Raw genomic sequence first — 27,757 nt, 5'->3', positions numbered from 1 at the left:
TTTATCCTTTTACCACCCCAGAGACGCCCTGATGTGTCTCTGTTTGTTGTCATTAGCCTGTTTTGTGCAGTTACCGGGACTCACCACGAGGAGGTTGACAACATGAGTCCCCTGGGTGGGACTTTTTAAGTGAAACAGTATTTAGGATTGCGCACATGATTATGAGCTTGCTCATTGAGAGTGATGTAAGTATCATACAAAATTGTTTGCACGGAATGGCTATATGTGCCTCACTGTAGATATAGACACACCCTTATGGCAGATTTTGCTTTTGAGACACATGCTTATAGCTTTAATACATTGACACACAGCGATTATTTAAAGAGGACAAATAAATAGAAAGTGGAATACAGTAACTGACCTATGTTTTTCACAAACAGAAACAGTTTTATCCACTTTACACTCTACTGTACTTAATAATTTCCATAATGAAAAACTTTTGCCATATTTGAACAAACAGAGCTTAGGTGTTTTGTTTCACACTTTTATCATAGCTTTTATTAACTGCTCAATCATGTGAAAAGGAATACTATATATTGCTTGAAGTTTGTCGATGTAATTGAAACTGCAAAGATTTGTTTTCTCAAGCAACATGAAAATGCAGGTTGAAAAGAATCGATCATATTCTGTCACAAACACCGCTATTCATCAGGATAGCATGAAACACTACATCTGTGGTGCTGGTTCATCTCTCATCAACATCTTAATAACTTTCCCTATTAATAAGGTTATGTTTCGACAGCAGTTGTATGGGTTCAAGACCCACAATGCCTTGCGACAGGTTATCAGAGAAGGTGGCCTCCATCTTTATCGTGGTCTCATTCCTCCACTCGTACAAAAGTCAACTTCTGTCTCATTGATGTTTGGCTTGTACAACTACAGCTATGATTTCTTGATTCACTCTGCTGGCTATCATGGAATGACTTCAACTCTAGTTTCTGGGATGTTTGCTGGAACCTTTGAAGCAGTTCTTACTCCATTTGAAAGAATTCAAACTCTGCTGCTGGATCCGAAACATCACAACACGTTTAGAAATACATATCACTCGTTTTATATCATTTATGTAAATTATGGAATAAAGGAATATTTTCGAGGCATGTCAGCCATATTGCTGCGGAATGGTCCTTCAAATGTTATTTTTTTCTCACTTCGGCATCCAATAAAGCACTACCTACCTGAAGCTGAAAAAAACACTGTACAAAACTCTTTAAATGACTTCATTAGCGGTGCTCTGATTGGAGCGTTGTGTAGCACAATGTTTTATCCGGTCAATGTCGTGAAGGCAAGAATGCAATCCAATCTTGGTGGGCAATTTTATTCATTTCAAAGCACTTTCAAATATGTATTCCGGGAACGACGTTACAAGTGGAGCAAAATGTATCGTGGCATCCATTTAAATTTTGGAAGATCTTTGCTTTCTTGGGGCATCATAAATGCTGCGTACGAAATTTTGTTAAACACTTTTTACCCTGATCATAAGTAAGAAAGTCCTGCACAAGGTTTCATGTTATACTTCGATGCCGGAGCTTTTTGTTTAAATCTGATTGTGTTCTGCACTGTTGTTTTTTCATATTTGCCGGATTTAATCATGTCGCTTGGATGGAAAAAGTGATTTTCCATAAAGGTCATATAATACCTTCAATTTTAGACCTTTGCTATGTGTTGAAGCGCCAGGACCACTGCAAACTGCCCAGACAGCAAAATCCGTTATTTTTACATTGATTCAACGTCTGCAGACGTTGAATCAATGTAAAAATGATGGATTTTGCTATCTGGGTGAGGAAATTACTGTAATGATACTTGATTTATCATACAAACTGCATGAGATCAGAAGTACATACGTATGTGATTTCCAATGAAAGCACAAGATTGTTTGTAAAGCTCTATAAAAACTTTGTACCGTACGCAAAAGTTTGATGGGAATTTGATTTAAATTTTGTTAGGGTTTTCACTGATTGTCACGATCGTCATTCAATGCTTGGCATGTTGTCACGAGTTTGTCCTACTCATCAAATTAGTCCGATTGTTACATTGGCTCAATGTTTACAATGTAAAAACAGACCGATTTGTTTCCTGGTGTACGTCGGTATTGATTTTTAGTAAGCCTTTCCTCAAACTTTTGACTACTGGCGTACAGTATAAGCATCATTTTTGAAAACATGCTATTATTACGGTAGCTTAATGTTTTGATAGCATCAGAGCTGGTAACAGCACGCTGTCAATGTTACAAATGAAAAGGTAGTGAACTGAGCATTTATGACATCAATTTGCATGACTGAATAATGACATCAACGATGCATTTTGTCAAAATTATACTTTGAAGGTGGTTTGTTTCAAAATTATTCTGTCGATCAAAATATCGATACGTTTGTTTGTGCGACAATGACATTTTATTTTAACAGTTTATAAAGATTCGTAGTCATGTTTAAAAGATATGATTTTAATGATAGAGAAGTAAATCCGTACAATTGATTTTAAGCCTGGTGTTTTGACCTCGTTTCAAAGATATATATTTATTGTTACTTTTTGTTTCATTAGGCAATATGAAAATTTGTTAATTTTACGTTACAGCCAACATTGTAAACGAATTGCATATTGCTACACAGCTCTGTGTTTAATAAAAGTGTGTGCATTTTTTTATTACTTCTGAATTGCAACGCTATGAGAGCTTTTTCATTAAGTAATAAACTCCGAGGATCGCCAAGCCGATTGTGCTGTTGATTATAAACCAATGACGCTTCGTTCACATAATACGTACAGTCGTACAGGTGTTTTGTTTTAATTGTGGGATTATATGATAAATGTTCTTAATGTTTTCATATTTTGATCATAAATCCTAGCCTAATTATAAAAAGTGCCTTCTCCCGCCGACTAGAATGGCAATGTTAAACTGAAATCAATCTTGCCTATTGTGCAAAGCAGGCCCACTGTAATGTATGCCTGCGTCGCTGTTCACAGTAAGACAGTTTTGTTGTTCTAAACCAGTGGTTCTTAATCTTTTTTGTATGTTTTACCCTTTCAACAAAGATGAATATCAGATTTAACCCCAATAGATAAAGTGGCGCTCATTTATTAAAAATCGAAAGTAACAAATTCCATCAGTTAAATTCGATGTGATGGCTGCCCTTGCTTTTTGGCAACGAGTTGTGTTCATTCACTCCTCCTGCAAGTTTTGAAGATAGCTGATGATGCCATCCCTCAAGTTTTGATTGAGATCATCTCCAGTTATCGGTGAAATGATATCTACAATGCGAAAGCGACAAGCGGTGAAATGATATCTACAATACCAATAGCTGGCACAGCTTTTCTGTCCCATCAACTGATGTGGATATTTTGATTGATAGCTCATATACCCCCCAAAACGAGGAAATTTACCCGTTATAGAAATGCTGTTCTAAACAAAACTGGCTTCGCCGCGAAAGCCACTTTGTGTTTTGGTTGACGAGCACAACCCAAATCACCTTAATTTCAAAGTCTAAACGAATATTCTCATGGACTGAAATAAGACATTCATATTTTCCAGGCGGTCAGCATTGATTTGGTTGTGAATCTTTATCCCCGGACTGGATATAAAGCCTTGATAGGTTATTCTTGATAGTTTCGCATACTTGTAGGGCCTAGATGTAGAGGCTTTTGACACAGGGCTGGTTACCAAGATTGACAGAGGGAAGTTTAAGTGTTGTTGCCGGGTAAACTCCATTCACTAGATGCCGCTGAATGGAGAGCAGTCCTGAAATGCGCTGCTTAAGCGCACAATCTGAGACTCGAACCAGCGCCGCTTGATCTTGAAGCTTCTTCATAAAGTCACGCGCTAACCAACTGAGCTATCGGAACGGACGTTTTCTCAGTGTATGTGACGAACACATATTTCTGCGGTTTATTGGATGAACCGTAAGTGGAAAACGAATCACATGCTTTCGTCTCATCGCCCAACTTAAAACAGGGGTAAGTGTGTCTCAAACGTTCCCGGCTTTCCGCTCTGCACACCATTTCCGGGAAGTGGTATCTTTCCACGAGGATCACTTAGGAAAACAAATCGCAGATCCTCTCATCGACGACAGTGTTGTCCACCAAATAGAGCAAAAAATCTGCTTGTGTTGGATAATAAAAGTAAAGATTGGCGTCATCGTCGGCTGCAGAAGTTTAAATCAACTAAAATTAAGTGCTCCAATGGCAGGGTGATACTGTATGTGAAGATATTTTTCCAATTCCAACACTCCACATAATCGGCAAAATGCTTTGTGCATTCTCGATAAAAGCGTTTTCAGCTACATCGATTTTCTCCTTTAAGTTGGAATTTACGACATGAGCACCATTATGTGCGACTAAGTAACCAAAACGGATTTTTTAGATTAACAATATTTTCGCTAATGTACTTTGCTGCAAAAACAGAGCCAACCACAACAGCGTTGCCAGAGGAGATTGCGAAACTCCTATTTCCCTCATTGACTTATGTACCGTAGCCTATAACTTGACGATGCCGGTAATTGAAATTTCTAAATATCGTGACATCACGAAGTTTGGGAGTTAACGACCTCTTCTGGCTGCGTACTGGATTACATGCTGCATCTAAAAAAAAAGCTTTGGAGGGGATGCGCCGGAGTATCAGCAAAACAAAAGCTCTAAGCTTACAAGAAATGAACAATGTAGCCTAGGTTAAAATTTGAGACCTGAAAAAGCAATCAGTTTAGGCTGAAATGAACAAAGGTAGGCTACACTTACACTGTAACAAAATTGAATTTTCCCAATTTTTCAAAAAATTACAGCTGAGAAAGTCTGTTATGTTGCTTAACACAAGTTTTATCAATCCTTATGAAGCTATCTGATTGGTTAATCGAGAATCAGTTTGTGGGAAGCTTATCAGTGACTTTAATCAGTGGCTTTTGATTGGAGTTTACAAAGCAAGTTACACTACAACAGGATGTAATATAACTTGGTTTAATCCGAAAATAAGCCACGGTCGGTGTATCCAACCCTCGGAGAAAGAACGAGTTCACGACATGAAAATCAACACGAACACGAATCAAACCAGAGAACAATATTTGCATTACAAGTAAAAGCTATCAGCTCAGTTAGATCCACTACACTAGGCTGGATGCACTGGAAACGGCAAAAACTCATTGAATTCGAAGCGAATCTCTACCGTTACAGAATCACCTTAAACCCAGTCATATTTGAAGTGATCTGCATGCTGAGTGTCAAAACAGTTTTTTCAAAGCAATAAAATGCATAGTTTCGTTCTCGTGGGCAAAGTCGGCAAGGTGCAACACAGGAAAGAATTTTCTAGAATAAGTGCGGCTCAAGAAAGTAAAGAAAAAAACGTATAGCATGCATGTAAACGTAACTCCAGTGAAACAGCAAGGTCACGACAGAAAGGACAAAAATAATTAATCACAATTGACAATCAAAAGTTTATCTCCGAAAACCGAAGTCAAGCAGCCTACTGTGAAAGTCGGTACCAACTATGAACCAATTGCTAACAGACAGTAGAAAAATAGTCTTTCAGTGGAGCGAGTAAATGCTTTATAACTGGCACACTCCACGCTTTTCCAAGAACTCGCAGTCGACCTGACCGTGGCATGTTGCACACGTCAGTATAGTGATCAGGAAATCCGAAGATTCTAGAAATACAGAATTATTCAATCACGTTTTTGCTTTTTTCATCTTCAAATTTCACCTACATAATATGTGGCCTGATCTGTCACATTTTACAGACTGTCGCAAGATGCCAGTTTAACAGCTTTTTTTTCAAGTCGCTTTGTCTCATCTTTCACAGCCTACCCCTGGCGACTAAACGCGATATATTAAACTTCATTATATTATCAAGCAATGGAGGTACAGTAGAATGACTGCTCCAGGTTATACGTCAACATAGGTAGGCCTACCTTTCAATCTCAGTGATCCACAGAGTATCTTTTTGATTGTGCCGTTGCAAAACAAGAGGTATGCTGCTCACTAAAGAAGACGTTGCATTCTCGCCGCTCTCAGAAGATCCGCTTCTCCTCACCGAAGCCGCTTTGGTTGTGATCGTGCGCAGCTTCTCCGTCATTGCGCGTCTGCCAGGCTCAAGGCAATCTTGGAGTGTCAACTTGTGGTTGGCAGCGGCCACCATTGGTCTAAAGTCAATTTGATTTCAAATCAACTCAAGTTGAAGCAGTTCTTATGCTACACTTTTGTCAATGGTAAGTTGTAGCCTATGCAACGAAGTATGTGTTTTAAAAATATCGACGCATATTCTATTTGGCCGGATTTTGAATGTTGACATTCCATACATCTTATGAAAAGAAAATTTCAACGCAACGGTGCGACTGCCCAGCTACAAATGACATGAAATCTTAAACAAAATAGCCAACCACACCTGTTCATTCCAGGTAAGTTGCCCCAATAATAGCGAGGTCTATGAGCGGGTGACACAACCTTCGCATCCAAACATACGGGATTCCGCTGGAAAGAGACTAAAGTTGATGCAACATTGATCGCTCGTTAAAACCTTCCAAGCACAACTTTGATAATAATTCATTTTATCAACACTAAATAAAAGTGACCTCTGTAGCGAACGTCAAAAACAAGAACGTCGTGTATTGAGGAGCAATACTTGGTGCAAGCATCACGGTAAACAAATTACAAAGCTCGGAACAAGATCGTTGCCAAGATAATACTTAAGGGCCACGAATCAAACTAGACTACTGAAAAAGTGAAAACAAGTTTCAACGGTCGATCACTTACCTGGAAAAATCGTGAAATATCTATTTTTGATTGCTTGTCCATGCAAACCACATTTTCAAAGAGCCAGAAGACAAATTTGCCCTGGGTGGCTGCGATCAGTTGGCAAGATCGTAGGATTCGAACGTACTCAAAAAAGAGCTGACCAGAACCTTTAATAAAATTGATAGCTTATAAACCACACAACTAGAATGCGGTTCGTAGAATTTTATACTTTGCTACGACTGGTGGATTAGCCAAAATTTTTACGACAACTGGGACTTCAGACATTCAGATTGCTAAAAGTGGAGATATTGCAGAAACTACAGTAAACTTTTGTTGGATGGAGATACTCAACGGTGAAGCAGCAGTGAGAGAACGATGTGGTATTAATGAGGTTTACTGATAATGTTGTCTTTCAAGTAAAAGATAGGCTAACTTCTATAAAATTTGATAAGAATTGGTTAGTGGGATAGCAGTTCATTTGAACTGGTAGTTTACCTGACCATAAGCCTTTCCGGCATGGGTTGACAATAGAAAGATCGTTGCAAGGACTACCACCAATAACTAGATCAAATGGACCATATTTTTGAAGCTGCAATTAAAAACGCAAAGTGACGAACGATAGCAAAATGCGATTTAGTTAAAAGTGTTTTTTTGACCAAAAACATAAGGAAGTAGAACAGCGGTTGCTTATAATGCTGAACCCATTTTGCACCACTTGTCCGGTAATCTAGCAAGGTAATAAGATATTTTTTAAGGTCTACAGATGCTGAATCCAGGCGAAAAGAATTGATTTCCTGGCTAGGAAGTTTAGTTATTTAAAAAGATAATACAATTTGGGTAGAGAGGTAACTCTTTTGAACCATAAACAGATTCTTTAGCATAAACTTGATTCTTTAGCATTTCTTTTAATATGTATTTTTTCTTATAGGCTTGAAAAGGGCTGTATGACTAGCCAAAAATGTTCGCTTTTTGTTTTATAATGTTAAATGTAGTGTTGTTGCTGAGTTATGTCTGTTTATGGTTAAAAAGATAACAACCGTAACAACAGGACAACATATGTTATGTGATAAAATAAGAGAAAACAAATTATTCTTTGAAAAAATACCTCTGTGGAAGTCATTATTGTAAATTGAAAAATTGCGTTATCAAATATGGCTGATTAATATCAGCCAGTAATAAAGTTTTGAAAGCAAAAAAAAAACATACAAAAGTTGTTAACTTTATTAACATCAAACATAAACAATTAAACATAGTCGTAGGTGAATAAAACATTTTGAGGGTGCAAACAAAATTTTCCCAAATTTTGTCGTTGCAATTATATTTTTAAAACGCAACAAATTTCAATTTGCTCAAACAACTGAACATTTTGCCCAAATTTGGGGCGTTTTTTGTAGCGGAGAAGCGATCGCCCTCCTGCAGCACTATCTCTTACGGCTATGGACATAAACGTATCTCTGCCGGACTCACCATCGCGTCATCTACGTCACACACATCACCGATATTTTGAACTAGACCTGCATGTCGGACTTCGCTCACGCATCTCGCTTCATGGTCGATTTCCGACGCATAGTAACAGCCAACCTTTAGCTTCAACTCGTTAAGTGCAAGGCATCCTGAACCAATAAAAAAGAGTTGGTTGTTAGTGCAAAACTTGAGAATGGTGAAAGCAGTTGAGGTGAAAACAGTTTATGGTTTGAAGTATTTTTCCTGCCTTTATTCTGGTAAAGAAGAATTTGTTTCTTTTCCTTATTGGTTCCTTTTTATCTCTAAATACTCTACCAAACTTAGAATGAAAAGTAATTCAAAACATGATTTATCTTCACCTTGCTGTCACCAATGCAACAAAAACCACCACTGCACATTAAAAGACATGAGTTGTGAATTTCAACTAAATAAAAGACGATGTCTTCATAACCTATGACGTTGCAATAACCTTGGTAAGAGGGATTCCTTCTTAGTTCACGTACCTGTTGCGATTCCATCAAACAACGACAGAACACGGATTGGTTTTCTCGAATTGGCTGGAATGGTTGGAGGAAGAGGTAAGATCTACACACACGTACTAATGATGTTTCAGGTGTTAAAAATACAGTTAAATACGTTAAAAAACACAATGAAACAGTATAATAACGCACAAAATAGCTGTGGTTTCACTTGCTCTTTACATTGAAGCAGTGAGTGATCAATCCCAATTTATTGAGAGCAGCAAAATACATAACGTTTAAAAAGGGTATTGAGAAGGTGGCTTAAGACAGGGGTGTCCAAACTCCGGCTTGCGATACATGTTTGTATGGTCCGCGCCTGTCGTAGTACATTTGTACAATGTGTTATCTTTGACTCGCAGACACAGAAGTCATATAAATTCAACTTGCATTTTATTAAAAATTAAAGAAGACAGTATTTTCTCACAGACAAAAGCCAAGCGAGAATAGTTAGAATCTTTGTTGCGTCATAACTGCAAATCAACGGTTATTGCCTGGAAAGTATATTAATGCCAATAAATGATACAGTCGAGCATTCATCAATTTTCTTGCCACGGTTGTGAATTTGAACAAGAACCACTTGAGATCAAAGCTGAGCAACTCTCACCTACGTGATATTTTACGCTTGTCTATCACTAACCCCGAACTAGACTTCACCTGGGTATAGACATCAAGACGTCAGTTCATCCGTCCCATCAATACAGCTGTGTTTTACAATGTTTCTGAATGTGTTAATTTCTGAAGGAAAAGCAGATAGGCTAACTTATACGGCTTAACTTCATATCCCGTGATACCTATAGCTACAACAAAATACTTAAACCCGCATATTGCTTTGTTGTATAAAAATGACATTAAATAATACAATATGTGTACCTTTCTTAACGCAAAACAAGATTGTCGGAGGCTGTTGGCCCGCGGACGCTTCAGCATTATCAAATCTGGCCCGCCCGGAAAAACGTTTGGACACCCCTGGCTTGATATTTCTACACAAACATGTTACGGGGGACCGATAGCTTTGTAGTGTAGTCTGTGTACATTTGCAATATTTCAATACGAAGTAAATCTTTGAATGGCTGTTAGTGCAAAACTTGGAGATGGTGAGAGGAAAGCAGTTCATTATTCCCGGTATTGGGATGGTTGTACATCAGTAAATTGCAATCCAGACGGATCGCAATTTTCTGACGTCTAACACTCGCAATACCGGGAGCAAAGGACCAAAAACCGTGTACTAACTAACTGAAAGCAGTAGCCTATCGTTTTCGAAACGTTTGCTAAGCATGAGTTTACTATTAAATTTTGGGCTCTTTGGTGAGATTGGCCAGGCGTTCCAACCATTTTGCTTCTAAGTAAACATCAATCTAAAGTACTAGATTTAAATTTGAAATAAGTCAACAATAATTATGACAAAATAAATGAAATGCTCACATTTGCTTCGGCAATTTCGTTGTGCTTCAAAGGGCTATAAAGCCGCATACGGCTAGCCAGCCAAGGTTTGGAAAAGGTTTAAAAAAAATACAGAAGGAAACGTTTTTTAAATTCTAAAAAGAAATTCAATAATATAATTTTTTCAAAATATGCAGCAATTCGTTAAAGGTCAGCTTCATAAGTCGAATAAAAGCAAGCGACATAGCATGCAATATTATAACTCACCTCAGAATCTTTTGTTGATTTATCTTCATTCATAAACCTTTGCAAATTGTCAGTCCAGTCATCCCGGCGTATCAAGCAGCCATGCTTTCTTTTGTTCTCGCACAAATAGCAGAGCCAGTGAGGCTTTTTAACTTCCTGATCACATATAAAAAACTTACTGATATACAAAACTTAGTGAAAACCAAGACAAATGGATTTACAGAAGCAGCGTCTGTTCACACAATTATTTTCATGCAAATAGTTATACTGTATATTGCAGCAGTGATCAGAAGCGATTGGAAAAATATTTCGCTGTATAAATTCGAAAGCAATTCACCTTGTAGAATGTATTCTTTCCTACAATGCAATCAATGCAAGTGCGACACATGCTCCTGAAAATAAACAAAACAAAAGCATAGTTAAAAATACTTTTTGAAATTTGTATACGGAATTTATTTTTAATGATTTTTTCCCGAGTGTAAAACATTTGAAATTTTAGCAACACACCGACACAGATCAAGTATTTTTTACAAATTTTATCGTCAAAAGCATGTTTTTGAACCAGTGGCGGCTCGTGGTCTTAAAACATAAACATGTAAAGCAGGGGTCACCAACTGGCGGCCCGCCACGCTTTTATGTGCGGCCCGCAGAAGGTATCAGCGCACAAGTATAACCAAAAATACTTTTCTTGAAGAGTTAAACAGCATGAAGGCAAAAAATACTTTCCGGGAAGCATATTTTTGCTTTGCATGCAATTCCACCGACCGACCAATCAGAATGTAGTTTTAGGTAGGGATCGTTTGAAGTTATTCCAATGCGATGTCCAGCCACACTGTCCCAGTGGTTGATTAAAACGTCTGTTTTCGAATTTCGAAAATGTCTGTGAGCATAGGGTTGCTTATTTTAAGTTTGTCAAATGTCCTGTAAACACTAGTGTGCGTTTCACCGTTATTGGATTTTACGAGCAGTGTTCCTTTAAGCAAGTTTTTGCTGGCAAAATAGGTCGATGTGCCAACTCAATTTATAATAAATTGGAAAAATATTATATATATATATTTAAAGACTTTTTCTGGTACGAAAATATTTAGCTCAGTAGCCAACTGCAAAATTTTTTTAATCAACAATTCTTGCCATGCTGATAAGCACCGCAAGTGACAGTTGTCTATAATAATCAAGGAGATATGGTTTTAGGCTATAGACTTTCACTAAAAGGATGAAAAATCAACTCATTGCTTTTTTAGAGGGAACACTGTTCATGAGTTACGATAGAAACGTTTTTTCGGTGATTTCCACAAGCGTTTGTTTCATGGAGCCTGGTTTGTTTCTCCCTGTTATTGGAGCCTATTTTTCGCTGATATGTTTGCAGGTCACTATTGTTGCCTGTATTGCGATGTGTCAAACATTTCCATGTTTACTGAAACTGTTAATGGCAAGATATCTTTTCTGAAGCGAAGTGACAACACCACTCTTGTTTGGCGATGATTCTGATGAAACCGCTCGCCTCGCTATAAGTGCGCAAAACAATTGGCCTCGTTTATTAGGCATTGTTAAAGAAGTCAAAAGTGTTGTTAAAGGAGCTGGGCCTGGCAGTAGCGTTGTTCGACTAATTTTGTTGCTGCGGTACTCTAAGATAAATGTTAACAACATGTAACGCTGGATACTGGTTACGAAATGCGTTCTTTTCTAGCATAAGAGTCAACCTACCTAAAATTTTATTAGTGCGGCCCGCCACAGCTCTCCTTAGTGCCAAAGTGGCCCGCATGCAAAAAAAGGTTGGTGACCCCTGATTTAAAGTGAACTTTTGATAATGGTTTGAATTTGGTCAAGTTTAGGTGGCCACCAGATAGAGCTAGTACTATTTTGGGACTAGATATTAACTTAGTTGGTTAGATCTATGCTTGTGCTTTCCAACGATAGCAAATTTGTAGAAATTGAACAACAAATGAATAAATGGGAGACAATTTCCTTCAGGTGTTTTTCAGTTCATTTCCACCCCGTACTTCTTCCTTTATAATAGTCCATTCCAACGTGTGACGTGAGACGTCATCATCCAGTTGACCAAAAGGGCGAATTGTGAAAGAGCACCAAAATGGCTACAGTTAACATCTAAATCATGACTACCGATAATTCTTAAGCTACTTAAAAATATCACAACCTAATAATTCTTTTAAAGACAAGCGTGAACAATACATCTCATGCTTCTACTGGTCTGAAATGATTAAAAATAATTACAGTAATTGGCTTTACTTCACATCAAAACTAGTCTGTCTCAGTGACTTCTCAAAACACAGATCAAGTAAAGTAACCTATGATCCCTTTACCTAATCACCGATAGCTTCTACACGCTTACCCTAAAGATTTACGAAAACCACAGTTGGAATCCCTGACCAGGGTCTGTTCTATTTGCAGTCCGTACAGCGCTTGTTCAGTGATGCTAGAAAACTTTTTTCTGAAAAACCTACGTCATAAAAAAAAAGAACAAGCAACACCGGACCTGCAAAATTTGCAGACCCACAGTTGCCAATTAATTTTTTTAATACAAATTTTTTTTTTTATTACAAAAAAATTAATATCAAGAGTTTTTTAATTCTTCAAGCGAAATAAATTGAAAAAAACATGGCAAAACTATCTATATGTATTATAATTCACATATGCACAAAAATGTTGGGGGGGCTGCAGTCCCGCAGTCCCTTATGACGAGCCGCCACTGTTTTGAACTATGGTCGATAAATGCTCGCCTTGAGAAGCAAATAGCCGTCGCCATGTCGCCACCTACAAACAAAAAGCTCAAATATTCACATACTCAGTGAATTTTCAAACGTCGGCCTTGTGAAATTTCCGCTTTTCAGCTGCAGTGCCACCTCAGGAATTCTCCAGGCGGATAGTCAAGACACCCCTTTGTACCAGCTAGTTATTGCAACCATTCAGCGATCATACCATCAGTGCAGCACATTATATGGAAGACACTTGAAAGGCAGCATGGTGAGCCGCCACTACACTCCATGGTTTTATACCTCATCCGATAGCATGCCCCCCGCGTATGGACCGGGTCTGCTACTATTCGGCGAGTCCGATTCGGCGAGTCTGATTCGGCGAGTCCAATTCGGCTAGTCCGATTCGGCGAGTGCCCCATTCGGCGAGAGCCCTTTTCGGCGAGTTCCCTATTCGGCGATTTTTTGAATTTTTTTTTTAAATTATCGGGTACCGTAGCCTAATTATCATTGCCGCTTTTACATCGTTTTAACGTCGCTAAACGTTGAAATAAGACCCTAACTCCCAACCCTAACCCAACCCCTAATCCTAACCTTAACCCCAACCCTAACATAACCCCAACCCTAACCCCAACCCCTAACCCTAAAACGGCAATGATAATTAGGTTACGGTACCCGATAATTTTAAAAAAAACTTTCAAAAAATCGCCGAATAGGGAACTCGCCGAAAAGGGCTCTCGCCAAATAGGGCACTCGCCGAATTGGACTCGCCGAATCGGACTCGCCGAGACGGGCCATTCCGGTATGGAACTGCCCCGGCCGACATGGGTTAAGCTGAACATAATCGGAACAGGAGTCGACCGCTTCCATTCCAACATGTGCAAGTGGGGTTTGGCTCCTTCATCGGCCTGCGAATGCGGCGCGGAGGAACAAACTGTTGACCATGCCATTCTTGAATGTCTCATTTACAAGGTACCAAATGGAATGCAAGGTATAACAGCACTGGACGAAGCTACACTCACCTGGCTTTCCATCACCTGTCCCGAAATTTGAACAATCCTGTCTCATACAAAAGAAGAAGAAGAAGAAGCTGCAGTCAGCTAATGTTGAATATTCATATTCACAAGTTATTGGTGTTTGAAGTTTTGACTGATTGATGGTAGTTATTTACCTTTCGGCTGCGAAATCTTAATTCAGAAACCCAATTCTAATGGTTGGCGTAACCGTGAAAGCTTTGTACCACTGAGATTGACAATGTAAAAAAGGTCTTACTTGCAGCCCACTGATAGCTTGTCGCCTGCAAACTGCGCCTATTATGTAGGTCCTGCTGAATAAAAAGCATTCGAAATACAAAACCATCGTACGTACATCGGCTTGCAAGTTGCAACTTACCTGTAGCAACTCCCATTATCACAGGTAATAACTTCTTTGCCGCCTCCACATACACAACAATACAAATAGTAGCCCGCGTCATCTACGAGATAGAAACTCTCGACATAATCGACCTGCAACAAACCAATATACAAAACATATTGTCTTTAATCACTCTTATTGTTCATACAGTACGTTGGCAAGTACCCAAATGAACGTCTCATTCAAAACCACAAAGAAAGCCATCTCTTTCAGGGATTTTATGCTTTATAAATTTTTAATGTTCCTCCATGGCCACCTGGAGATCCGGCCTGATATGTCACATTTTGCAGATTTTGATTACGGCTACTGCTAGTGCTTGACTGATATTTTTTGAGATGTTTTTACTTTTTGCGGTTTCCTAATGACATAAAACTTTTTTGTTGCCTTGGGGAAGCAGCAGCAAATGAAAAGAAGTAAGTTGAAAAACGTTAAATCAGACTGTTATTGAAAAATTAACAGTCTGACTAAAATCTTCGAAATCAAATTTTCTTTGTTTTTCAACATGTGAGGATGTTAAAACCTATTCTGTCATTTGGGGAAAAGAGAAAAGAAAGCGTAAAAATCTAATTTTTAGAAAAATTTACTTAAACGTTCGCCCAAAGTTAGAAAAACCAGGAAATTTCTGCAAAATGTGACAAATCAGGCCGTATCTTTAGGTGGCCATGGTTCCTCACACCCAGGATAGAATAAACGGAATAGACCTACGTACGTTTCGCTAATGATTAAAAAGTTATTAAATTTTACGTTTCGTTAATTTTTAAAAAGCAAACACAAATTAGTGATTCCTAATTTCAAGCAAACCTCAAGCAATACTTTGAAAAATAGTTTTACAAGACAGCACAACTTTCAAAATACGGACCTGACAATGTTCACAAAGGCCACCAAAAAACAAGGGGTGAGGAGTCTGCACTTCCAAGCTTCCACATCCCAAGCAAACTGTATCAATGTTTACTGTGGATTTCCTCACCTATGAAACACGTGGAGCCATGAAGTACATCACGAAAGTTAGTGTTTTCAATGACTTGTTTAAAGCAAATAAATACCTACAGCAACAGGCTAAAAATGTTAATCCCCTTCGAAGCTTATTTTACAAAGTATCCACTATCAGGTAAACTTGATATACACATTACACAGGCCTAGCACTCATCATAAAATTGCATCAAATTAATGACCAATAAAAATCCCGGTTTGCTTCAAAGAACGCAGGGACGTGTGCCTGTTTAAGCGTTACCTCAGACAACACTCTCAACTGAACATCTGATCGTTTCAAGTAGACTTTGATCAGACACTGCGCAACTATTTGCAACAAGTAGTTGAATGAGTTTCGCTTTTAGCAGCATGATCGTTGCTTACTTCACAGTGTAGATTCAAACGATCTGTTATAGCCTGATGCTGCGGGTTCTTTTGCTTTTGAATTTAAAATTATTGCAAGAGAAAATGACGCGGTACAATTACGTTTTAAAGAGGCCATATTCACTAGCAGACAAAATCCTAATATCAACAACCGCGCCGAAAGGGAAGAACTACGTCACCTAATCTACTAATGAACTGATCCAACAAAACCTCACAGCAATAACGCCTAACAACACAGAAACTCAACAGCCGGCAGCCTCAAGCTAAACCAAAGAGCCACTTTAAAGAACCACTGACTGACTTCAACACCATTCGTCATAGCACATGACTAGGGAACTGTGTTCCGAAAGCTAGTGTAGTTTGATATTGCCAAAAAGAACCCGCAGCATCAGGCTATAACAGATCGTTTGAATCTACACTGTGAAATATTTGCAACAACTTTCACGCGTTTGTCACAAATGGAATCGAACCAATAAAACGAGATTATATCGCTTAGTCCAGTGTTTCTCAAACTTTTTTAGTCCATCGCCCCCTTTTCGTTATTGAAATAAAATTTCGCCCCCCTAATTCTGTCAAGTAAAATAAACATTGAAATAGAGTGATAGACAAATTTAGTTTTGGGAATTTAATCAACGAAATTGACAGTAACATATGATGATATGATAATGTTCAATGGGATGGATGAGCTTGGGGACTTTTACAAAGTTTTGAAATGTTTGGCGACATCTTCGTAAGGTAAAGTCGAAGATCATCCCGTTTAATGAACTAGCAAGCGATTTCTTTGCTTTAAAAGCATCAATGTCACAGCCGAAAACCCCTTTTCATCCATAGATGAAGTAGGAACCGACAAAATCCACATTCTAGCTTCTTTCCAGAGAAGCTCATATTTGCCAGCAACCTGGCACCAAAACAAATCGTATCGATCATTTCTGAATTTCACTCTTGACTCATCATCTGTTTGCATATCAATGAATTGCTCTTGAAGTTTCACTTCTACAGTATGTCTGTAGGTTCGGTGGAAAATAGTTGTACCACCCAGTTTGGAACATGGAGGTCCACGAAATCTGCAAAGCGAAGTTTCATGTCTTTATGAAGCATGTCTAAATGTGAGCAGTATTTTTGCCGTTGTTCTTGTGTAATAACATTCTCGCTCAAATTGGGAAACTGAGTTAAGACATTTTGACCTGCGCTTTTATCTTGTTGACGCATTTTATCACAATATTCAGTGATTCATGCCATGTTCAGGACAGAGACTACGGGCAACCAAATGCTGACGGTGAATTACACAATGTATTGCAATAAGTCCAGGAATTGCTCTTTTCATTAGTGCAATGAACCCTCGATGATTTCCAACCATTGCCAGAGCACCGTCAGTTGCGCATTGTAGAATATTCTTCAGTGGAATCCCCTTCTCTTCGTAGAAGTTTTTCAGTGCATTAAAGATGCTTGATGCCCGAATATCTGTAAGAAGACTGAAGGCAAAAATAACTTCTTCTTGTTCTGATATTGTGAACAAAACGCACATATCCAAGCAGCAGCAGCAGCAGCAGCAGCAGCAGCAGCGATACATTGTCGGTCAAGTTGGATTCATTTATTTGCAGTAAATGCGGTTTGCGCGTTGGACTGTTATTAGCTCGTTAGACTGTTATTGGTGGTTTGATAAATTCGCCCCATTCGAGTGTTTTCGCCCCCCGATTGCCCCCTTTGATTTTTTCGCCCCTCTGGCGCTCGAAATCGCCCCCAGGGGAGCGATTTCGCCCACTTTGAGAAACACTGGCTTAGTCGGTGAAACGATGTTAGCTATTCACACTTCTGGTTGAATCAACTGAAGAATATTCTCCCGGCGTACCGTACCCAGCTGAATTCTCCCACTCAATTGTAGTTAATGTGGATATTTTTGATGTCTTTCAGCTGTAGAGAAGAGTTAACCAGGCCACAGTGGAAGAAAATGGACCAGCTGATGGCATATAGGTTAGTTGTGAGAACGCCGGGGATTCTTGTGGTTTCTTAAAAGGGAATTTCTTGACAATATCATGAGAAAAGCTCACATTTTCAAACCAGAAGTTTGACCAGTAGCCTACTGCAATTACTTGCTTAACCTCAACCTCAGTTAGAATCGTTTCTAGCTGCCAGATTCTACTAACTAAGCCTTGTCGGTTGTAAACTTTGGTTCGAGTACATTGATATTGTGTAAATTGATAAAAAATGTCTTTTTATCAGCGCTATAAGATGATTTGCAACTCTATTTTCTAACCTGATCGAAACTGGACTCTAGTTGCTCAGTAAAATCAGAAGCCGTGCGATGATCTGTGCTGGGTGTTTTGGTTTTGACTGTTTTCTTTCCAGGGTTATATGTTTCTTTTTCCCGAGCTGATGGTGGACTATCACAATCTACGTAGAGTTCTAAAACATCAATAGTTTAGCTGTACATTGTTATGTCTCTAAATGAGTGGCAGTTTTTTCAAGCGACACATTTGCAACTTGGTGAATTTGAATGAAATTTCGGCCACAGTTAATCACTTTTTCATTGAATAACTTATAGACCAAGTCACCAAGCTGTTAGTGGTGTTTTCCTTTGAATCTTGAGATTTTCTACTTCAAAACCCGTTGCTTCAAGCAAGAAAACAAATCCTTGAAAGCTGTATTTTTTTCATTTTAACAGAAAACTACACCGCTTTAGTGTTCTATTTTCAGAAAGCGGGTAGTGTAAAACCTTAGGGAAGTACTTTTACTGAAGCCGGTGTAACAGTCCAGGAGTGACTGCAGTCCAAGAGTTACCAGGGTTGCCAAATATAATTAATTATTTTTTTATGAAAATAATTGAAATTCCTAGCCTACTGCTCAAAGAGTTACATTGACAATTTTAAGCTTTCATTAATTTTAAATGAAAAGGTATGCATTAGTTTGAGAGCAACTACTCAATTAAACTTAGTTGTAAAATTTTTGTCTTTGTATCGCTTTCGGAAGCACCGGGTAGCTCTGGTCATTTGTGGTCTGACGTCACTTCAGGACTGCCATGCTGCAGCAGCATGATCTTTTGGACCGTAGTAACTCCTGGACCGTTACACCGGTAACATAAAACTTGTAAAAGTAGCTTATTCGGATTCCTCAATTGAAATAAATCCGTGCGAAATGAACACTCTCCACACACACCTGTACCAGACATAGCCGTTGGCAGTATCTTCGCATAACCTTCTGGATAGAAGCTTTTTTTCGCCCAGCTCAGTGCTGCTTTGCTATCTTCGTTCAATCTCCCTGCACAAATTGAAACGTTTCGTGTCATTTTTCAACACCCTGACAGGTGACATTTACACGAAACAAGCTTCTTCAAACACATTGGTACCTGCTCTGCTGCACGCCACTGTGATGGCAAAATCTACCGCCTGACGATAAAGCTGACTTCTGTTGTAAACATTCTCTTTAAAAAACCGAGTGAAATCGTGGAAGTATTGCATTTGGTCAACTTTTGTCTGTCGTTCAAAATAGAAAATAAAGTTAGCCTATACCAAATTCAGACTGTAAGAATAAATGCAGGGCAATCATGTACTCGGCTGCGTCTCTATATGGCTGCGCTGACACTGTTTGCCTTATAAAGCGTTGAGAGCTACGCATATTTGTGATAACACGTTATCAATATTATCATTTTTTGGGTTTACGCATTTGACTGTGGTGCATTGTAAACAGTGTATTAACAACAATCTTAGAAAAATAGCAGCCATGCATACGTTGAAACAAATACAAGACATTTGGAATAGGATAAGCTAGTCGAAGTGTTCGCACCTCAGTATACTTGTTGTCGCCAAACCAATTGATCCAACGAGTAGGATCATCCGGCGGATCAATCGGCCCTTTCAGTTCTGACCGATTGGCAATACGACCAGGCCACCATCCAAAGCCTTTGCAACGACCCCAAACAAGCTGAAGAAAAACAAGATTTTGTTGTGGTTGAAAACATGCTGTTGATTAAATGAATGACAATTAGGCAAACTTATCTTCACAATAGTATTAAAATATTAAAAAAAATTGAATTTTGAACATTAAATAGGGAATGGCCGTATTGGAGGAAATTATCAAGACAATACTTTTTTGCATTTCGTTTTTTTTCTATCCTGTTAGGTTTTTAAGATACGATGAAAAATCTGTATTTTGGCTAAAGTGTACAAAATTCATGCTACGTTTATTATTAAGCATGCGTACACGTAGCCTAGTAGTGCTGTACGTTATGAAGTTGTTTGTGCCAAGAAGGTAAAAACATGTGAGATATACTGACTGATTAGTAATCACATCTTTGCAATCACAGCAGACGTAACAGCAGAGGTGTAGCCCACGGAGTCAGGTTTTCTGGACTTATGCTACACTCCAAACTCCAGTAGCCTACTGCTCCAAATATTTTGGAGATATTGACTCCAAGTCCAAACTCCACTTCAAACGCAAACCATAAACCACAATCCAGGTTTTTATACAAATACTTATACCTTCCTTACACAAAACAACTGCGCGAAGAATAGCGTAAATATTTGTGTGCTTAATTAAAGTATCAACTGGCAAAAAATTAGGCTCAGGCTCCAATCCAGCTCTTTTTCTTGCCAAGAATTTCATACTCCCACTCCAGTCCGACTCCGGCCGAAACTCAAAACGCCGACTACTAAATACTCCAAAAATTCTATTCTTATACACCTCCAGTTCTTAGAAACAAAAAGGGGTTTATAAAGGGCTTGGGTAAAAGTAAAATGTTTTCCTGGGTCTTGATTGTGTATGGCTTATTGTAGACGCCTTGATTGAGATATTCAAAATGTTTGGCTTTGTTGTTGTCATGACACTTTCGTTTTTAAACATATTTTATTAATAGATAAGTTGCTAAGTTAGCAGCCAACTAACAACTGAATTCGAGAGTGTTCGCTAGCAACAAAGAGCAAAAATCAACGCAAGTCTGTGAGGTCACAAATCGTAAAAAGGCATTGTGACTCCATATAGGCCTACTAAAGCAAACTAGTTACCTATTGACATGTGCTTTGACGATGTGCGACTTATATCTAGGGCTGTGCGGTGGCTGATAGGCCTATTATGCATTTATGAAAAAACTTGGGTGTATTTTAACACATGGGGATTTTACACTGGATAATCGGGCATGCAGGCGCAAACTGCACAAAAGTTGCACAACAGTCTTTTGTCTCATCATTCAAGACACTACAGCCCTCTCTTTCAGCTCTTTAAGATGTGCGGAGAATAAGACACAAAGTTGCATCATCAAGTAGGGAAAATCAGCTGCTATCTTTTAAGAAGACAAGTTGCTGCTACTGCTAATTCTTTTGATTAATTATTAAATGTTACAAAAGCAGCTTGTGAATGTGAGGTGAATCAGAATGCAGTCTTCACTGATTTTATGGTCTTCATTGCTTTGATTTGATGGTCGGAAATAGCAAAAATATGATGGTGATATGAACGGCTTGAAATATTAGACAGACAACAAAGCACAAACTATATAATAGCAACTACGATACACAACAACTGCGCCTCGATAGCTCAATTGGTTACCGCATAACTTCGTGATCAAAGAAGCTTCAAGATCAATCAACGCTGGTTCGACTCTCGGGATGTGCGCTTGAGCAACGCATTCTAAAGACCGCTCTCCATCCAGCGGCACCTAATGGATGGAATAATTCCCTGGCAACAACACATCAACAGTCGGATAAAGGAAAAAGATTCAAAACCAAACCAATATGCAGCCTTTTAATAAAAAAAAATTGTTTATGAGACATTTCATACCTATCGCAAGCAATGTGCACATATCAACGATGTCGTAGCGATATTGTGTGCAGTGTGAATGCATGCTGTTTTTCATACAATTTAGATTATCTGCCGGCTAGACCTATTACATTTTAGTTACTGGTATAGCGATGCCTAGCTACATGTAATTTTAAAATGACCCATCTATAACTCACCAAGTGTATTAACAAAATCAAGTCCTTGATAAACTGGTGTTGTTTATTTCAGTTACTGGCTAGCACTAGTGTTGTAAATGAAGAAGCTGAAAACACTGAATTACAGGAAGATGCAACAGTAATGTAACAGTACATAAGTGTGAGTTTTCTTTATTACTGCCATTGTGCTGTTTTGTAATGTGCTTCTTGTGTTCATAGTTGTCCTGGTATTCTGATGGGTCATGCCAAACATAAATCGTTACTTGTAATGCCGCAACACAATGCGACATATCAGATTTTCATGTTTGTTTGTCAAAGGATGTCATGAAGCCAAAGAGTGCGGCGAAAAGTAAGATATTTTAACTCTATAAACTAACAATATGAAATAACAGTCGGTGTGTATTTTAGTAGCTTTAAGGAACTAGAAGTGAGGCCATATAATTACAATATTGTACTTGCTTGACTTTGAATATATGTTAATTGCAGCAACTCAGACAAATCCACTAGTATCAACACAATTTGTGACATGCAATTTGCAAGAAAGAAAACGAAGTCCACCAGATTTCCTTGCTTTCGCTCCCAAAAAACCAAGAATGGCTTTGCAAGACAGATATTTCGATGATAATGAAATACATGATTCAAATTTCTTAATTAGTACACTTTCGGAGGTGTCTACAAGAGAAGGTTGTGAAAACCTGTGGTAAGTTTATGAACAAGTATACTGTTTTTTGTTGGCATATTTTATTGGGCTTTCTGATGTATGGAAGCGATAAAATACACATACTGTATGCGGAATGACTCAATCTTTTCTGGAAAATAATAATATTGACAATGAAGTTTTTGTGCACTTTGAGTTGTATTGCTTGCTATCACCAATACATTGGTGTTTCTGTTGCCATAAAACAATCTAAAACATTTCACTTGTACTGTTTGGATCTTCCATCTTCTCATCAGATACATCTCCAATTGATAATAAAAAAAGTATAATATTCCAAAACTGCTACTTCATATGTGTAGTTGTCCTATGTGATTAAGCGAAATGTGTGCAGCAATCATTGTGACATTTTTATTGATTTAAAATGCATTTTCTTGTTTAAAGATCATGTCAAGAGCCTTTTGAAGATTGTATTGTGCGAAAGGGAAACATTGGCAGAATACCGAGAAGAATGGGAGACCATACCTGTTCCCATGTATTTATGCTCAGACTTTTTGCATCGAGATGTTTCTGATGCAATTGCATCTTATTTTTTACGGTTTTGTAACGAAAACCCAACGTAAATGATGTAGCAATACCTAAAAATGGGCCATCATGTTGTATTATATTCAATATTCATGTAACCAATAGTTGTTTTTAAATACGTTATAGGTGCATTGCCTACAGCAGTTTGTTCGGTGGATCTGGGGTTACCTTGGTCGTTCAATCCGTGTGTCTCTGCCGTCATGCGTCGTTTCGGCTATTAGGTCGAAATTTTCAAGTGCAGATAGAGATTATGTTGGATTTAAATATACTGATTTAAAATAAAAAGAAGTCACAATTCAAAGTCTGCTTTAAGAAAAGCTTTGCCGTGTGCATAGAGAGAGCGATTTATGTGTTCATTGACTTTGACTACTTAGCTGCTTAAATCGACATAAATAGTTCATTGTATTTGCTGGAAACGGCACCATAACGATCTCTTACTCTGCATTTTAAATGCATCTGGCGCGAACATACGAGCAGCTTGTACCGTTATGACGTAACGTCTGATTATCGCACGGTTCAGTGCGCACGTGTCGCTCTGAAACTAGGGCTAACAAAAACGGCCCTACAAAAGAAACGCAATGAAATTATTGAAAAATTTCACCGACAACCACTCAAGCCTTAAAGCAGCAGGCGGCCATCGCGGACATGGCCGCTAAGTATTGCTTGAATGACCGCCGGTGCTACCTCCTCAGTCGGCCAATTTGGCCGCCGATTTCTTCAGCTAATTATTTAATTTTGCTATAGAATGATAGTGGATTAACTGTCGAAAATATCTAGTATCAAAAAGTGACGCAGAACTAGGTCAGCGCGTCATAATCACCACTGTTGTATTGTGCGGAAACATTTGCTATTGTATGGAAAATATCCAGCTGCGATCGCCAGCTTTAAGTCTTGTTTGCAATTCCCGACGTTTATTTTAACTAAGTGTTAATCCGAACTGCTAATTTACATTGGCTGGCAATATTGTCGTTTTTATGTTGATTCAATGTTGTCGGACATTGAATCGTTGTTAAAAAGGAGAAATACCCAGACAACAAAATTCGTCATTTTTACCCTAATTTAACCACCGCAAACGTAGAATCAATGTGAAAATGACGGATTTTGTTGTCTGGGAAGGTTAGTTGACATCCGAGGGGAAAACACGTGTCTTCAGAGTTGAGAAATGTTTCCGCTGTGGGTTGTGACTTCACAGTTCACACCCTAAATGGTGACATCATAACGGTATAAATGGTCAGGCTTTATGAAAGGCGGTATGCAGTTGAAACAATTTAGTGTCGTTAGATGGTCCCGCAATACCGGATTACAATCCCGATAAAGCAGTTATTGCGCGGTACAACGATTCTATAGCAGGACGCCCAGACTTCAATAACACTAAGTGATCATTTTGGCATTGTTGCAAGTTTAATTTTATTAACTTGTGCTATCGTTATTTTGTATTTTGGCCTCCAAGCACGCAGATTTGGCCGCCGAGAAGGAGCTCTCGGTAGGCCACGATGGCTGCCGGACAAAAACACGAGTTTTAAGGCCTGCCACTTATTATACACGCCTAGAGCACATACAAACAAAAAAATCGAAAAGTATGGTTTGGGTTTTACTGGCCCATTAAGAAAATGGTTGAGCAAATTCTCTCTTACCAGGTCTTCACATGGTTGTATTCTTCTGAGAGCAGTTTCTGTGGCTTGGGGTGCATCTAAATTAGCTTTTATCGTTTTTTTCTGTCTTTTTTCATCCCTATAACAAAATTTAGATATTGCAAAGACATTTTGGAAATTAGTGCACAAAATGTAAACAAGATTATTAGTAGCTGAGTCATAAATGGTACGCTATAGTAACTCACCATTCTTCACAGAAAATCAGAAATTAATGATTTTGGCTTTGCCAAATAATTCACACCGGTATAGCTTCTTTCTAAAGCACTCAAACTATTTTGTCAATTTCTTTGACAACACTGTTTTTAATCATTTTTCAATAATGTACATTAGTTCTGCTAAACAACACCAACAGGTTTAAAGACTACAGCTCAATCTCAGTATCATACATAAAAACATTAGTAAAGCTTCGTTACTTATAGTAGCCCAGCATATAATCAATGCCTTACTATAGAAATATTGAATTGTTTTGGCCACAACAAAGTATGAATGTTGAAAAGGAGAGATCTTCCTGGCATCAGCACTACCTGACTACTCACTATAGAACAGCGAGCATTGTGTTTCGCTAACCATACCGGTGTAGCCTCCACACTGAGCGAAACACGTGTCTATCGCTGAGTTCCTGCTACACTCGACTGCCAAGAAACACAAAGTATGAATCTCGAGCAGCCGCGAACACTTGTAGAACATGTAGCAAATAATACAGCCATAATTATATGCTGTAACACAATTTTACCTTTTTTTGTGTGAATGTGTTATCGAAAACAAGTCAGGTTTCTTTCGATTTTGACGCAATTTTCCCATACTTTTAAAGGAATAGTTTTTTAACAGAATGAAATTTTATTTTTCAGCAATGCTCTAATCCACACTGACATAGGTGATACCTACTGAACAAATTGAGAAACATGATTTTAAACTTTGAGCTAAAAAGTAGCTTGCCATTAATAAACAAAACCATGACATAGGATTAAATATATATTATACTACTTGCGGTTTGCATAGGGGAACGTTCAAATATTACGTAACGCCTTCGAGGGGGAGGGGGGGTTTATGCAAAGCGTTACGTTAGCGTCACATTGGGGGGGAGGGGGTTCAAGCAAAACGTTACGTAACGCTTTCGAGTACGGAATGGTAGTTTTTTGTGCTGAATTCGTACTGAAAAAGTGTTACATGGGGGAGGGGGGATTGAAAAAAGGGTTACGTTGGCGTTACATGGGGGAGGGGGGGGGTCAAAAATTCGGAAAAAAGCGTTACGTAATATTTGAACGTTCCCTAGAACAAAAAAAACATAAAATTTAACATTAACCTGTAATTAAATGCAATAGGTTGAATTTCGCTTTTAAATGTAATTAAATGAAAAACCCACTTGTATTTTTTAAAGGATAAAGGCAAGACGATCTCTATAACAGGCCTGCACACCACACGTCCCCAGTCAAAAACTGGAGGCGGTTGGTATAAATACACATTTCCTCAAAAGGACTACATATTTTTAGAGTCAAGATATTTTCTGCTAAGCATGGGTCAATAGCAACTATTTGGGGGTGATGCAGGTTGTTTATGACATCATAATGATACCATAGAAGATTATAATATATTGTTTAATTGATGCATTTATATAATATATATACCGTAACCTTGTAAATGAATGTGCCTTGCTTGTTGGCAGCACAAGAAAAACAGAGAATAACACAAAACCTTGAAACTAATGTAACTCAGCTTATTGCATGCCACATAGAACAGGAACAACCAAATTTTTCAGTACACAAGCACCTATTAATTAATGCAACAAACTTCGTACTTCAAACACCCAACATATATAACATTGCTTAATGCTTATTAACACATACTTGATATACAGCTTCCGCCTTTTTAGGCCAAACTTGTACATTTGGCATAAAATTCTCAAGGGAATCACTTAAATACAGTAGGTGGTGACAATATTGTTTAATGTTTATACATGTTGGCCTTGTTGGGTGTGATTGAGCAATGATTTATGATATGCATTCAATTGGGTCCACACATATTAGGGGGTTGTTGTTACCAAATACGAGGCCAACATTAGAAGTTATGTGTTTTTAGAATCACAAGTTTTCAGAATGAACAGTTTGTTAGTAGCGTACTGTATATTATGATTACTGCAACTTTAACAGTTTCTGAGATGGTTCTTTGCATGACAATGGAGTCATTGTTTTGCACAACTTATTGAGCAAAATATTGGACAAAGTAGTGCAATGTAATGAAGTCATATTCATAACAAATCACTTACATATACTGAAAAATTGTGCTAAGTGACTTTTGGCAAACATTTAATTTTACAACCAAAAATAAGCTATAGCAAAAACCACACTACTGACAATCTGACATGTCGGATCGTTTAATAATAATAATAATGGTGTTGCAAGCACAGTGGTGCTTTTTCACCTTCATGGGTCATTCCATGCCAAACGTCCTGGACCCTCCAGTTTGACCCTCTCCAAATTTTCTGAAAATCGGACAAAAGTTTGGATAACATGATTGAGCTAAAAATTGAAAATTTTAGCTCAAAATCTGTTGTACTTTTCAAATTATGACATTTTTAAATTGGGTACATCCCTGCGCTGATGAGCGCTCGGTCATTTTTAAACAAGCATATCTCTCTCATTGCAAATTTAATCTACTTCATTTCTGGCAAAATGAGACACTTGTAGGTATATTACATGAATCCAGTTTCAAAATTATATTGTCTCAAAGCATTTTGAAAATATGGAGGCCCAAAGTGTCCCCGTTTTGATGCGAAGACAAATTTTGGACCATATTAAAAAAGCTGTAGCTTCCATACAAAACATAGCATTGCTCTCAAATTTATCCTGGAGGCTCCCCTCATACTGGATTACAACTACATTGAATTTGGAAGGAAACACTGCTTTCATTAAAAAGTTATTTCACGTCAAAATATGGACCAGCAGCAAATTTTTCTAAAATACGCCATCTTGTGGTGAAAAAATGACCCCGTCAGACATTGTTTTGAAAAAAAATATTTTTTTCATTTCAAAGAGATATTCACGAGGAACTCATCTTCTGAGTTTCAACTTTGTTCCGCAACTATTAAGGGGTGAGAAGCAGTGATGTCTAACCCCTCTTAATATCCATTTCAAGCAATGAGAAAAACATG

The 27,757-nt window shown here is 38.2% G+C and overlaps 2 protein-coding genes across 2 annotated transcripts; one reads left to right on the top strand and one right to left on the bottom strand.

Moving 5' to 3' along the window:
• Positions 1-466: 466 nt before the first annotated feature.
• On the top strand, positions 467-2,721 carry LOC145768707 (mitochondrial nicotinamide adenine dinucleotide transporter SLC25A51-like). The gene has a single exon (XM_082580283.1). The coding sequence runs from the start codon at positions 593-595 to the stop codon at positions 1,481-1,483; it is 891 nt and encodes a 296-aa protein (XP_082436409.1). The 5' UTR covers positions 467-592; the 3' UTR covers positions 1,484-2,721.
• Positions 2,722-4,932: 2,211 nt separating this feature from the next.
• LOC145769287 (DNA (cytosine-5)-methyltransferase 3A-like) lies at positions 4,933-25,471 on the bottom strand. Its single transcript, XM_082580876.1, has 17 exons — positions 25,343-25,471; positions 24,592-24,688; positions 19,577-19,714; positions 19,140-19,266; positions 18,950-19,051; positions 18,051-18,199; positions 15,303-15,410; positions 14,423-14,535; positions 10,657-10,711; positions 10,341-10,475; positions 8,676-8,757; positions 8,176-8,321; positions 7,204-7,297; positions 6,727-6,875; positions 6,359-6,444; positions 5,886-6,116; positions 4,933-5,621 (listed from the first exon to the last, which is right to left on the bottom strand). The coding sequence occupies exons 1-17, from the start codon at positions 25,408-25,410 to the stop codon at positions 5,477-5,479; spliced, it is 2,025 nt and encodes a 674-aa protein (XP_082437002.1). The 5' UTR covers positions 25,411-25,471; the 3' UTR covers positions 4,933-5,476.
• Positions 25,472-27,757: the final 2,286 nt, after the last annotated feature.

The sequence above is a fragment of the Aplidium turbinatum genome, chromosome 4 (assembly GCF_918807975.1).
Source record: "Aplidium turbinatum chromosome 4, kaAplTurb1.1, whole genome shotgun sequence".
In the NCBI taxonomy this organism is placed as follows: domain Eukaryota; kingdom Metazoa; phylum Chordata; class Ascidiacea; order Aplousobranchia; family Polyclinidae; genus Aplidium; species Aplidium turbinatum.
The sequence above is the reverse complement of the archived record's forward strand: the minus strand, read 5'-3'. Positions and strand labels throughout refer to the sequence as shown.